Source organism: Mauremys mutica, chromosome 2 (assembly GCF_020497125.1).
Source record: "Mauremys mutica isolate MM-2020 ecotype Southern chromosome 2, ASM2049712v1, whole genome shotgun sequence".
NCBI lineage: Eukaryota > Metazoa > Chordata > Testudines > Geoemydidae > Mauremys > Mauremys mutica.
The window spans coordinates 231,823,498-231,837,172 of record NC_059073.1 but is presented as its reverse complement, the minus strand read 5'-3'; the positions used below and the strand labels follow the sequence as shown (position 1 = coordinate 231,837,172).

The window sequence follows — 13,675 nt, the reverse complement described above, 5'->3', positions numbered from 1 at the left end:
TAGTTAATGTTATTTGTTACTTTTAAAAATATAAATGTATAAATCTGGTTGGTATGAAAAGAGGTTAAAGATCAGAAAAACTTACATAGTGCATGAATCCAGAATACTGTTATATGGTAATGGACAACTAGAAGGACGCAGGGGTCTGCTAATGCACTCAGCACAGCATCATAATCATTTGCATCTGGCTGATGAAATTATGAAGCTTTCCAGTATGAAACATTCTCACTAGAAAATCATACGACTGCCACAAATAGGTTAACTGTGTACACATTCTGAATCCAAAGCATACCCACCTTACAAAAATATAGCTATTCAATCACCCATGCTTAGCTTTATATTTTAAACCAATTTTTATACACAAAATAAGATTTATGGTAAAGTATTTAAAAGAATTGACCCATCATAGTTTGCTTTCCCATCGATCATAGGAATCTGAAACCAAATGAGAACCCACAACTGAATGGAAGTTGAGGACATTCAGTACCTTGCAGACTTGGGCCACAAAAGTATTGCATTTCTAATGTAATATTTGCTTTTTACATGAGTTAATTTTCATTGAAAAAAATCCCCGTGAAGCTCTGACTGTAAATGTATCACTTATTTGTGGGGCGGGAGGGGAAGGAAGTACAAATTTATGAAGGTTGAGTAAAACAGGATAAATATGACAACCCCCCCCCACACACACACACACCAACCACACACTACACACAATTTTAACATGATACCAGCATGAGTGTGTATCTGGACAGGTTCACTGTAATCAACTAAAGGTAATCTTTTTAGCTAACTGACTACCTATCAATATGTGTTATGAAGCATTTGTTCAAAAATTCTGTTATTTAAGAGCTCTCAACATTTGAAAGAAATACTTAACAGTAAACGTTTGCAACAAAAAACTACATGTTTTCCTTATATGCCAAGAACAGATAGATGCATTATTACTTAGGTGCAAAGGTTAAAACTGCAAAAATGCCCCAGACTTGGAAGGTAGCTCAGCCAGATTTCAGGGCTCAATGTTAAAAAGATGGAAATCTACTTTTGTTCAGGAACATTACTGCTAACGTGTGTGTTTGCAGGATCAGGTCGTAGTGGGCACCGTTGATTTCAACAGGACTACTCATGAGTACATCAAGCAGGATTTGGCCTTCTGTAGTGTTTAGCTACATTAGCAAATAAATTACAAATAATCAATGTTGTGTCACTGAAACCATGATTATTTTCCTTAGGTGCACTTAAACTAGAATCACTTCAGCTGTTATGTATTGTCATCTTATTTTCATTGTCTCTTTAACATGTAAAAATGCTACAATTTTCCAAGTCAGAACAAAATTGCCTCCATTACATTAATATTGAATTGAGAGGAAAAAAAAAGTCTATAAGACATTGTACAAAGTATGTGAAAACAATATTTTTTTGGCAGAAGATGCAAGAGTTGTACTGGTGGAAGCTACAAATACATATTTTGTCAAGTTCATGAGATTTAAATTTCTCAATAAAACAAATATTCTCTGCTTACACAAATACCCTACATTTTTCTTAACATTGCATTCTTCCCACAACATATAACACTTGCATTTAATTCCTTATCAGCAAAACATGATTGCTTCATGATTAATGTCAAAACCTAGCTGACATATGATAGGAAAGTAATAAGCCATAGCTAGGATCAAGCTGGAGTTGAATTTATGACACCATTTTGGAGCTACACACATTACCTACTGTCAGCAACTGCGTCTCTCATTTTTAACCACTAGATGGTGTAAAAAATTTAAAAAATTGCCCAAGATTCATACCACTGCCACAAAACCCAAGTATTACTCTACTAGATTAAGGAATATTTGTAGCAGAAAAGTTTTTACCAATTTTAGGGTGCTCTAGATTACTTTTTACCTTGGTTGATTCTTAACAAACCCTGTGTCTGGTTAGTAATGCTCAGACAGACCTTGAAATTGAATAAAGTGGAAGGCTAGATGGATAATTCCCTGGCACTTCACCTCTAAGGAGCCTAAATTCAGAGCTGACAGTAGTGACCAAAACGCATTTTCTGAAAAAGCTATAAACAGTCCTTAAGTGAAATGAGACTGAATTCTGCGGACTCTGTTTTGGTATAGAAATCACCCCTCACCAGAAAGCTTCCACACATCTGGAGAAATTAGCAGGCCAGTTCAAGGACTGAATATGCATTAATCAAGGCACAACCCGGAGAGGGTTGATAGGGATTGGATGGATTAAGCTACTGTTTCTCCCCAGGCACAACCCGGAGAGGGTTGATAGGGATTGGATGGATTAAGCTACTGTTTCTCCCCCTCTGTTCTCATTTTTAAAGTGAATTCTTTCAGACTATCTGTAGGAGAGGGGTAAATAATTGTTAATTGTCAGGTGGGGAGGTTAAGATTTAATTAGCCCCTTGTGGCATTAGACAGTAGTAAAAGGAGGCTGATGTGTACAATGGAATTGTTTGCTTATCGTTTTCCATGTTTGTTAAGGAGTACTGGTCTTCACTACTGAATGGAAGCTTGTCCCACCAAAAAGCCTTATCTTACCTCTAGTAATGTAATTCAGTTATTAGCTTAAGTGACAATGAAATACCTCAAAAGAAGCACATGGTCACAATCATTAGCAATACATTGTCTATATTTTCATATCTGACTATCTTTCCAACCGTAAATCTTAAAGTTATTTAAACAGAAGCCAAACATTCATTATCCAAAAACACTGCCGTTAAATTAATCAAGGAAGATTTAAAGCAATAGTGAGGAAACTGACAGTTTCAAACTAACAGAAAGAATACTGCAGCTTTTATGGGGTTACTTATGATTTCCATGCACAAGTACAGAAAGGGTTTAAATGAGCCCCAATGCCTTCAGCGTTGTACGGAATGGCAATCGTGGGTGAAGGAATGTAACTGAAAGATGCTGCTACAAAAAATATGTTCAGCTTATTTACTGTGGAAACTGAGGATTTTTATACAGGAGGAGAAGGAAAAAAATGTTACTCTCAGATGCACTCATATGTAAGCTTCAATGGGCTTTGTGTAAGAGCATACAAGGAAAGGATTTTGTCCCATTATTATTTAAGAAAGGTAGGCAAATTAACCTACCTTACAATAAAACATGACTGCGAGCTTAACGCATGACATTATATTGGAACAGAAAACCTGCCTTTACCTCTGTGGGTTTTTTTAAGCAAACAGGAAAAAGTGGTGAATTAAAAATCGCCTGAATCTGTCAGAACAAACATACACAAAGCCTAAATCGTCAGAACAGCTGCAGTGTATACAAAAAGATGAAAGCCTAGTTCTAAAAACAAACTGTTTCCCGTAGCAAGATGCCCAGAAAACCAGAATCAGGACACACAAGAATATAAAGGAAGAGGAAGTAAAAACCATAACATAATATAGTTTACACTACAAGGTTAACTTTTACCTAGAGTAAGCACATTGTCTTCCATTAAATTAGCTAAGGGATGTCAGCCATGATTAAATGAACAGATAAACATACTTTTAAGTTGATTCCTGTTACATGGTTATGTTTTAAATGTGATTATATTTCATTTGACAAAATAATTCATTACTGTGAATGTCTGATTGCTAACAAAGGGTCTAAAGGGAGTGCCAGTCCCCCTCCCACTCCCCCCCGTATTATTGTAGGAATATATGACTCTTTTCTTACACCAATTTACTCTCAGTAGCATACTGTACCTTGCTGAGAATGTAGATAACATCGCCACGTTTAAATGACAACTCATCAGAAACATCTCCTGTGCAGTCCCACAAACCTTGGTAGAAATTAGCATAATTGGTATTTTTATCTCCTGGGAAAGAAAAAAAAGCATACATTAAACCTTCCAGCATTTGTGCTCTTTTATCATCAAAGGTAGTAATTAAATCTTCACACACGAAACGAAGATGGGCTAGAACACATTTCTCAATTTTCACTGTAGAAATCCCCACCACACGCCCACAAAAAAAGCAAGTGGAAAACCAGTTTAACCTGTGAACCCTACATTTGGTAACTGTTGTCACCCAAAACATGCAGCTACAGGTTCTCAAAGCATTTGGCAGCCGCGTCTTACAGCGCCTAACTCTTCTTTACTAATATATTTCCAGCAAGCCATGTTTGCATCTTAACTTGAAAAGGATACAATGCTAGAGTATAATTAATAAAATCTGTGAGAAAAGGCCAATGGTAAGCATTTTGTGGTGCACATCTTTTTCTTTTCAACAAGATTTTCCCTTTTCTGAGACTCTTTCATATAATCTTTGGCTGTTACTGCTGAAATATTGTAGCAACTTTGAAACTGTTTGCTGAAGCAGCATTTCTAAAATATTTTGTGTCAGCTCCAGCTTAGGACATTAAGCTCTGGCTAAACATGCAACATACACTATAGTCATAAGCTCATCCTTCTAACAGCATAAGCACAATGGATGTGCTGTGTTCAAACTGCCATACAGACCATTAACTGATTGATTATTTAGCACTTTTTGCTCCCTAATACTGCAATAACAGAGTAATGAATGCTTTGTCATACGCTTACCATACAGAGTACATCTATTGGAACATAGAACTTAAACATGGTTAAATACACTGGACACTTCTGTTACACTACAAATAATTTCCTGTTTTTAATTCAGCAAAAATGGAGTTGGATGAGTTAACTCACAAAGAATGTAAGCAATGCGAATAAGATGACCAGTTACATTGTGTATACACTAACCAGACAGAAGATGTACTAACAATTTACAACACTGGAAAACTATCTTCTACTTCTGATAACATAAATATCACTGAACTGGCTGAATCAAGGCTGTCATCTTAGTTTTGTTATATGATCCTTGCACTGCAGGCTTGCTGGTTATTCCAACATGTACCAGTCACATTTGCATATCATTAGCACTCTAGACTATTATTTATAGGTCACAATTTAATCATGATTGGTTAAGTTTATTACAAGAAAAAACATCCCCCTAAAGTATCAGGTAACAAATAGGAGAAATTGCCACACTATTTTCTAAAAGTATTTTTCTGTTGATGGTGGTGTTCTCTATTTTGCAAACATTTTGATTTTAGTTCCAGGGTTTCCTACAGCAGCAAGAAGAGCTGCTTTCTATTTATTTACCTCAGTCTGCGGGCTAGCACTTTCAGATGTCATTACTGACATAAGCAGGAATTTGCACAACGCTGACATAAATTAACACTGCTGTGCATTGCCATTTGTTATTTATCCTTTACATAAAGCAGTGCTTATTGGTTAACTTCTATCACATAGCACTAGAGGGCACTCAGGCTAGCAGCACACAAATTCTGCTATGATCGCACCAAAATATAGATACAATTTAAAAAAACCTTAGTAATAAAGTGGTTTATTTTTTAAATGTCGATGTTTAGACAGTATGGCATCTGGAGGAGATTGAATGCGTTTGAAAGTTTTTGCAAGGTCTAAGTTTTGGCCCTAACAAGCTCGTCGGTCAACTTATTATTCACTGAATCTAAAACTCACTGAATAGTGTAAGATGATAAAATGAACATTGTATCTCTGCTACCATATTTTAATATTGTAATTATTTCAGCTACTTGATTGAACATAATATCCAGTACAATTTTTATTAAAGCAAACTGAAGCTCTGGCTGAGGAGGTTTGTTGCAATTGTCTTTTTTTAATATACCAAATAAAACTTTTAGTTCTTCAGAGTTACATAAATGTGAATTATGATTTCTCACACATGACACTTATCCCTCTGGGGTTTCTTCTTCCCATTGAGGAGCCTGGTGGAATTCCTATTAACATTAATGGGAGTTACATGGGGCACATCGACAGGAGAAGAGATCCCACAGCGCGTGAGATACATCTCTCCCTCGATGAGCATCACGAGTATTTCATTAAGCCTCTGAGTGTAAATGCAACTGAACTAATGACTTGGCAACACTGGAAAAGATGCATTTTAAAATAAGCTAATCGCTACTCGATGATGTTACCCAAAGACCAACCATGGCTCTGTGCTCTCATATGCGAAATCTACATAAGAAGAGAGCTGTTTACCCCAGCGAGCTACTTGGTTCAGACAGTAATTGGTAGGCCAGGGGGATGAAAAATTATAAATAAAAAAAAGAGGCAGTGTACATTTGTTACGTTACTTTATTCTCCCAAGCACAGTAGTGTGTAAATTCCAGATGGGAAATCTGGACGTGAAAAATTAACAACTGGAATCTCCTTGCTCCGCTATGACCACAAGTGTGTCTGATTAAGTATGTGCATAGTCACACTTGTATAATAAGTATGGACATATCCTAAGAAGCAATATGTTTCAAGCAAAGCAGGCTTCATTAAAAGATGGAGCTAGTATTGTTTACAGTGCCGGCACCACACAGAAAGGTGCAGCGAGGGATCTTGTAACAAACTCACATTGCATTCTAAAATACATATAAAAACTTCTATTGCTCAGCCCCTAGTTTACAGACTTATGCTAAATTCTGAGCTCTGGCCTGATTTCAGAAATGAGAGAGGACCATCTTGTGCCTTTTGCCTTTATTTGGAGAAGTGGATAAAAGAAAGCCAGTGACCCTGGTGAAAAAGAATTGGGCAGAGAGTTAGGAAATGGTGCTGGCTCTCTGTTCCCACTTTTTATACACTTTAAAGACATGAAAACAGATCAGTGATTTGACATCAGGAGCATATGTACCAATGGGCGGGGGTGGGGGGTGCATATGTTCCTGATATCAGTAACATTACATTCATGGGTTACTGATATGCTCTCACATTTTCTCACATCTCAATTATGAAACCAGTGTTGTCACCATTGTACTGTACCTTAAAGATGAACTATCTAATTCCTTAAAAATGCTATATACCCCGTCTATAAATATTGCTAAAATAAAGAGAGCATCTATCTTATGCAGAAGGCCTGACCCTGTAGCCTTTACTCATGTGAACAAGGGATGCAGGATCGGGTGTACATTTTGTATCTATCAGCTGCCTTTGATACTATTGATCATAAGGAGTGGCTGAACTGCATTTGGTAAGGGTGGATGATTGTGGTGGGGAAATACAAAGTTAGGCAGCTCACATTCTAGGACAATTGTTTGATAAGCAATTGCCCAACAGTTTTCAAAACTCCCTTGTGAAGGGTTCCTCAAAGTTTCGTTGTCAGACCTATTTTTCCAGGGGGTGAGAGGGGCTGATGGAGGACACAGACATTTTTGTCTTATGTGCTGATGAGAACTAACTCTTCGTCAGATCCAGATAACGCAGCCTCCCTACTTCCCTGATTTCAGACAGAGATAAGGCCTAAAGGAAGGCTAGATGGCTAACGCGCATGTCAGACAAGGAGGTGGTAGTGCTAGTGGGTAGGGGAAGCTGCTGGAGAAATTGCTTGAAGATGTATGTGCTCTTGCTAATAAAGTATACTTTGTCAAGGATATTCACAATCAGGGGTTATTCTGGATCTCTATTTCCCCGGGTAGCAGCCGTAAGCAAGAGTGTTGTGGTTGTGGTTCCTCCTCCCGCCACTACTTGCCACTGGCTAGATTTGCAATATATTCTCTCAGGTCTACACCTGACCGCTGTTATCTATGCCCCTCTCATGTCTAGATTAGACTACAATAATGCTCTATACCTGGAGCTTTCCTTGAAGACCACCCAAGGGATTCATTGCAGCCCACTTTCTCAGTGGTACTAGATATGTTAAGAGCACATACTTAGATGTCTAACATATTGTCCTGCTACAAAGATTTCCTTTTTTGCTTCCAAGTTCAAATTAATGCTTAGTTTTAACATCCAAAGCCATACATGGCTGTGGGTCCTGGCCACTTTAGAGACTTCCCCCCTCCCACAATGTCCTGATTAAGTAGCTGTGATCATCTGTGGTCAGTAATGTTACCTGCCCTCAGTGTCAGCACATATTTGATGGATGGACCTTGCTGGTCCAGGAGCTAAGTTTGCTAGCCTTCAGGATACATTGCAAGTTTGAGTTTGAGTAGTTTGGGTTTGAGATAGATTCTGGGATCTTTTAGATATGGTGGTAGTTGTGATTAACCGGGAGATTATTTGCATGCTGTAAGCTACTGGCAATTTATTACTCATTTTGTCTTAATGCTCGTAATACCAAAAATATGGAAGGTATCAGAAAAAAAAAACTATGAAAAAGTTATTGTTGTAAAAAGAACGAGGAGTACTTGTGGCACCTTAGAGACTAACAAATTTATTCGAGCATAAGCTTTCGTGGGCTACAGCCCACTTCATCGGATGCATAGACTGGAACATACAGCAAGAAGATATTTATACATACAGAGAACATGAAAAGGTGGAAGTAGCCATACCAACTGTAAGAGGCCAATCAACTGAGATGAGCTATCATCAGCAGGAGAAAAAAAACTTTTGAACTGATAATCGAGATGACCTATAGAAGGTGTGAGGATACTTAATGTGGGGAAATAGATTCAATTGCCCCACCATTCCCAGTCTCTATTCAAACCTAAGTTAATGGTATCTAATTTGCATATTAATTCAAGTTCAGCAGTCACTCTTTGGAGTCTGTTTTTGTAGTTTTTTTGTTGTAAAACTGCCACCTTCAAGTCTGTCCCTGAGTGGTTAGAGAGGTTGAAATGTTCTCCCACTGGTTTTTGCATGTTATGATTCCTGATGTCAGATTTGTGTCCATTTATTCTTTTGCATAGAGACTGTCCGGTTTGGCCAATGTATATGGCAGAGGGGCACTGCTGGCACATGATGGCATATATCACGTTGGTAGATGTGCAGGTGAATGAGCCCCTGATGGCGTGGCTGATATGATTAGGTCCTATGATGGTGTCACTTGAACAGATATGTGGACAGAGCTGGCATTGGGCTTTGTTGCAAGGATAGGTTCCTGGGTTAGTGTTTATGTTGTATGGTGTGCGGTTGCTGGTGAGTATTTGCTTCAGGTTGGGGGGCTGTCTGTAAGCAAGGACTGGTCTGTCTCCCAAGATCTGTGAGAGTGAGGGATCATCTTTCAGGATAGGTTGTAGATCTTTGATGATGCGCTGGAGAGGTTTTAGTTGGGGGCTGAAGGTGACGGCTAGTGGCGTTCTGTTATTCTTTGTTGGGCCTGTCCTGTAATACAGGGGTCCCCAACCCCCGGTCCGCGGCCCGGTACCGGTCCGTGGCCTCTTACAAACCGGGCCGCGAACCGACCCAGTGGACCTCCCGCAGGCACGCCTGCGGGAGGTCTACCCGAGCCGCGGGACGAGCGCTCCCTCCGCAGTCATGCCTGCGGGAGGTCCGCTGCTCCCGGGGCTCCGGTGGACCTCCCGCAGGCATGACTGCGGACGGTTCGCTGGTCGCGCGGCCTCAGCTGGACCGCCCGCAGGCACGCCTGCGGGAGGTCCACTGGCTCCGGTTGAGCTGCCGCAGGCGTGCCTGCGGGCGGTCCAGCTGAGCCGCGCGACCAGCGAACCGTCCGCAGTCATGCCTGCGGCAGCTCAACCGGAGCCGGTGGACCTCCCGCAGGCACGCCTGCGGGCGGTCCAGCTGAGCCGCGGGACGAGCGCTCCCTCTGCCGGTCCCTGGTCCTCAAAAGGTTGGGGACCCCTGCTGTAATAGGTGACTTCTGGGTACTCTTCTGGCTCTGTCAATCTGTTTTTTCACTTCAGCAGGTGGGTATTGTAGTTTTAAGAATGCTTGATAGAGATCTTGTAGGTGTTTGTCTCTGTTTGAGGGACTGGAGCAAATGCGGCTGTATCTTAGAGCTTGGCTGTAGACAATGGATTATGTGGTATGTCCTGGATGGATGCTGGAGTCATGTAGGTAAGTATAGCAGTCAGTAGGTTTCCGATATAGGGTGGAGTATATGTGACCATCACTATGCAAATTAGATACAATTAACTTAGGTTTGAACAGAGACTGGGAATGGTTGGGCCATTACACTAATTGAATCTATTTCCCCATGTTAAGTATCCTCACACCTTCTATGGGTCAATTGGGTCATCTCGATTATCACTTCAAAAGTTTATTTTCTCCTGCTCATCTCAATTGATTGGCCTCTTACAGTTGGTATGGCTACTTCCACCTTTTCATGTTCACTGTATGTATAAATATCTTCTTGCTGTATGTTCCAGTCTGTGCATCCAATGAAGTGGGCTGTAGCCCACGAAAGCTTATGTTCAAATAAATTTGTTAGTCTCTAAGGTGTCACAAGTACTCCAGTTCTTTTTGCGGATACAGACTAACACGGCTGCTACTCTGAAATCTCTTATTGTTGTAAATGCATTCTGCATAATAAATCAGCTCTTCTGGCTCAACATAGATTTTACTGACTATGGAAGGGTTCAAACCTCTGATCTGCCTTCAAATAAACTAGAGAAGAGCTACTTATGCCTTATGTCTGTGACTGAAGAAATAAAAGGTGGGTTGCCATGGGCAAAAATTTGGCAAATATATTACACACACACTATGCAAACACACACACATAACCTTAAACTTTGTTAAACTGGATTTAGGGTTATAAATAACTAGATACTTAAGGAAAAAAGCTTTATGAGCACAACATAGTAGTTTCAAAGAGAAAGCTTAGAAAGCCTGGAAATTCAGAGTAAGATTACACCTTTTAAAAACATTAACATTAGAAAGTATAGAAATGCACACATCAAGTCATTAAAATAAATTTAACACTGCCCTCATCTTCACTGACCTCCCACTCTACATAAGACAGACATTTTTCATCCTGTTGTAAAGAGGGGTTTGATTAAATCTTTAAGAAGTTAGCAGAGCCTGCAGTTGTGTATCTTAAATCTACTAATCCCACTTTATCTGGCTAGTTTCCCTGTAGGAAGAAGGAACTCCAGCATTTTTTTCTCATTTATAGTGCCTTGGCTTTGTACATAAATTACTGTGATATATAGGTGTGATCCTCAGGCATACTGCAACTCTGATGTATAAGTTACTTTATTCTGGCTCTTAAGACGTCACAGCACCAGATAAAACTACTACTACATATGTCTAGGCTATCTCTCATAGCATGACAGCACCATCAACATTTGGGGTGTTGTCCCATGGGACAGTCTGGAATGTGGTTTCTTTTGATGAAGAGATGCAAAAATTCTGCACTTTTGGGGATCACTGTTTATGGTCTTTAGAAATAGCATGTGTACTGTAGTCAGCTCTAGTGAGGTAAAGACAGGGGACATTCAAAATAAATAGCACAGTAGTGTACAATTAGTCTTAACAAGAGTAAGATATGGTTATCCAGCTAGTTTCCTTCTCACTTTTCAGACCCTCTGCTGTGACAGTGTGTGTTGTTTGAGGACACAAACCATCTCTTGGTTTTCAGTTGTTCTGATGTTCCTGCAGAATGTACAAGAATGCACATAGCTTCCTTCTTCCTGGGCCCTTTCTCTCACTCTTGCTATGCACATCAGGGAAAGAGAATTATAAGATAAAAAAGAAGCATGGTAAAATAATTTTACTGGATTTATTTGGGGAGCAGGGGTCAACCACAAGATGAGTTCAGTTTCTTTTCTATATTTCCCCTGTCCCGCATTTCTCCCACCACAGCTCTGTCCTTTCAGCCTCCTCTCTTCAATCCAGCATCTGGTTGAATTCTCGCTCTGCCACTTCTCTCGGTCCCTAATACTCCACAATCACAGCTATCTACATCAAGGCAACACACAGTTTATTAAGTTTATGAAACCAATAATGGATGTGAAAACTGGTTTTGACAATTAAATCACTCTACCAATAATGCAAAACTAGTTAAAGGCACCAGTCTTCATCAAAATCAGCAGATTATACAAATTTAGAGTTTGTAGACAAATTGCTTGGGAGTTAAGATGAGACCAAAAAATGCTAGAAAAGCTTTCAAGATAAGAGATTTTCAATTTTTTGCCCTCATATTTCAAAAATTCTTTATCTGAGTTGCTTCAAATTTACTAGAAAAATTCTAGCCTGACAGAAGATCCCTTAGGTTCAATTACAGATTGAATGGTTTAGTTCTGGAAAAGTTAAGAAGCATGTGTGACCAAGCTGAGTTCATAATGGAAGTCTAGCATCTCTCCATAATATATACCTATTCACTCTATCAGATAATTAGAGGAAAAATTAGTTAAGTGCAGAAGATGAGTTACTGATGGTAAGGAAGATATCGTTTTTCTTGTAGTGCTTGAGACTGATTGAGATTTAGGTACCGTATTCTGTGTGTATTATTTGTTAGAAAAACATCAGACATTTTTGAATAACTTAGAAGTACATATGATATGATGCCTGGAAAGACAGAAATGCCCTTGTCAACTCACTGCCCTACATGGCAAACAAACTTCTTGTGTCATATATTTAATTGTTTAGGGAAGAACAGAGCTCAGTGCTACGCTCAGGTGTTAAAACTATTACCTGAAATGAATTTCATGTCTGGGGAGAATTATGATGGCGCTTTATTTCAAGGATACTGTATGAACCCTAGTTAGATTTATAGAGCTGTTCTCATAAAAATTGGGACTGCTGTGTTCATAAACTAAAGTGCTAATATTTTGGTTACACTAGAGGATGTTATTAAAGTAAAGTTTCTTTGAGCTGAAATATTTACGAGAATAACAAACATCTGTTGCTCACTTCATAATTGGATTGACCCTATCCAGTATTATAATTATTGGCATGTCTAAATGACTGTTAACACTAAGGTTTCATTGAGTCATGTTGTTTTATGCATGATTTTTAGTAGATCACAATGCCAGCAACATCTGATGACCTAGTCCTCATTTCCTTTCCAAGAAAAGGAAACCAAAACATTTTACTGAAACCTGTTCCTGCTTTCCTGTATGGGTCAGGAAATCAGGCCCCCCGTTTCCTCTCCACATGTTGCAGTAGGAAGAGTACTGCAAAGCTACTTCCTGAACACACACTCCTTATCCACCCTTTCCCTGACAGCACTGGAAGAGTGATGTGCAGTATATATGATGGAGGCGACCCCAGACTGCATTACACTGCAGGACACAGTTACGACACGGCAAATCTGGCGTTGGCTGACATTTAGCTGTGAAGAGGTGTAAAGACCTGATAAGAAGCAAGTCTTCCCTACTTTATGGTCAAAAAAGTGATGGTTTATCAAAAGGACCATGCCCTTGAGGCAGGGATATATCTTGTTTTTACCGTAGCTGGAAATGTCTTGCAGTCGAGAAAAGTTGTCCCTCCATGTGACTTTACATAGTATATGCAGTTATTTTTCCAGTCCCAGTGACAATTAGCACAAGGGCAGTTTGCCAAGCTGAGGCAGAGACAATATCCTTCTTAGCCTTCCCGGGCATTTGTGTCCTTTTCCAATTTTTTTGCTGCTGTCACTGGACCCTGGCATTTCTTACCCAATTCATTTGCTTTCTGTGATAATCATATGCAATGAAGATATGCATGGCCAACATTTAAACAGGCTGCAGATCAATTAGCGGTCTTAAGTTTATCTGATTTTTATCAAAGAAGACAGAGCTCTGGGTCGATTGTCAGAGCCTGTGTCAAGTTGACCTTTTCAGAGATGTCTACATTGCCAGTCCCCTGGGCAACTTGTTGTCCCCTGTTAGTCTCTGAATGGCAGAAGTCTGTTCTGCTCAAGCACAAAGTATACACAGATGTCTATATTATATTCTTATAGGTTTGACAGCAACTGCATGTTGTATCTATAAACTGTCCTTTAGCAGTGACACTTCCTCAATGATGA

The 13,675-nt window shown here is 39.5% G+C and overlaps 1 protein-coding gene across 2 annotated transcripts in view; it reads right to left on the bottom strand.

The window, feature by feature from the left end:
• SKAP2 (src kinase associated phosphoprotein 2) overlaps positions 1-13,675 on the bottom strand; it is a 158,165-nt gene that overhangs the window by 9,042 nt on the left and 135,448 nt on the right. For both annotated transcript variants that reach the window (XM_045006748.1, XM_045006749.1), the window contains one exon: positions 3,704-3,816. In XM_045006748.1, the coding sequence (XP_044862683.1) occupies positions 3,704-3,816 (113 nt within the window). The remainder of the gene's footprint in view (positions 1-3,703; positions 3,817-13,675) is intronic.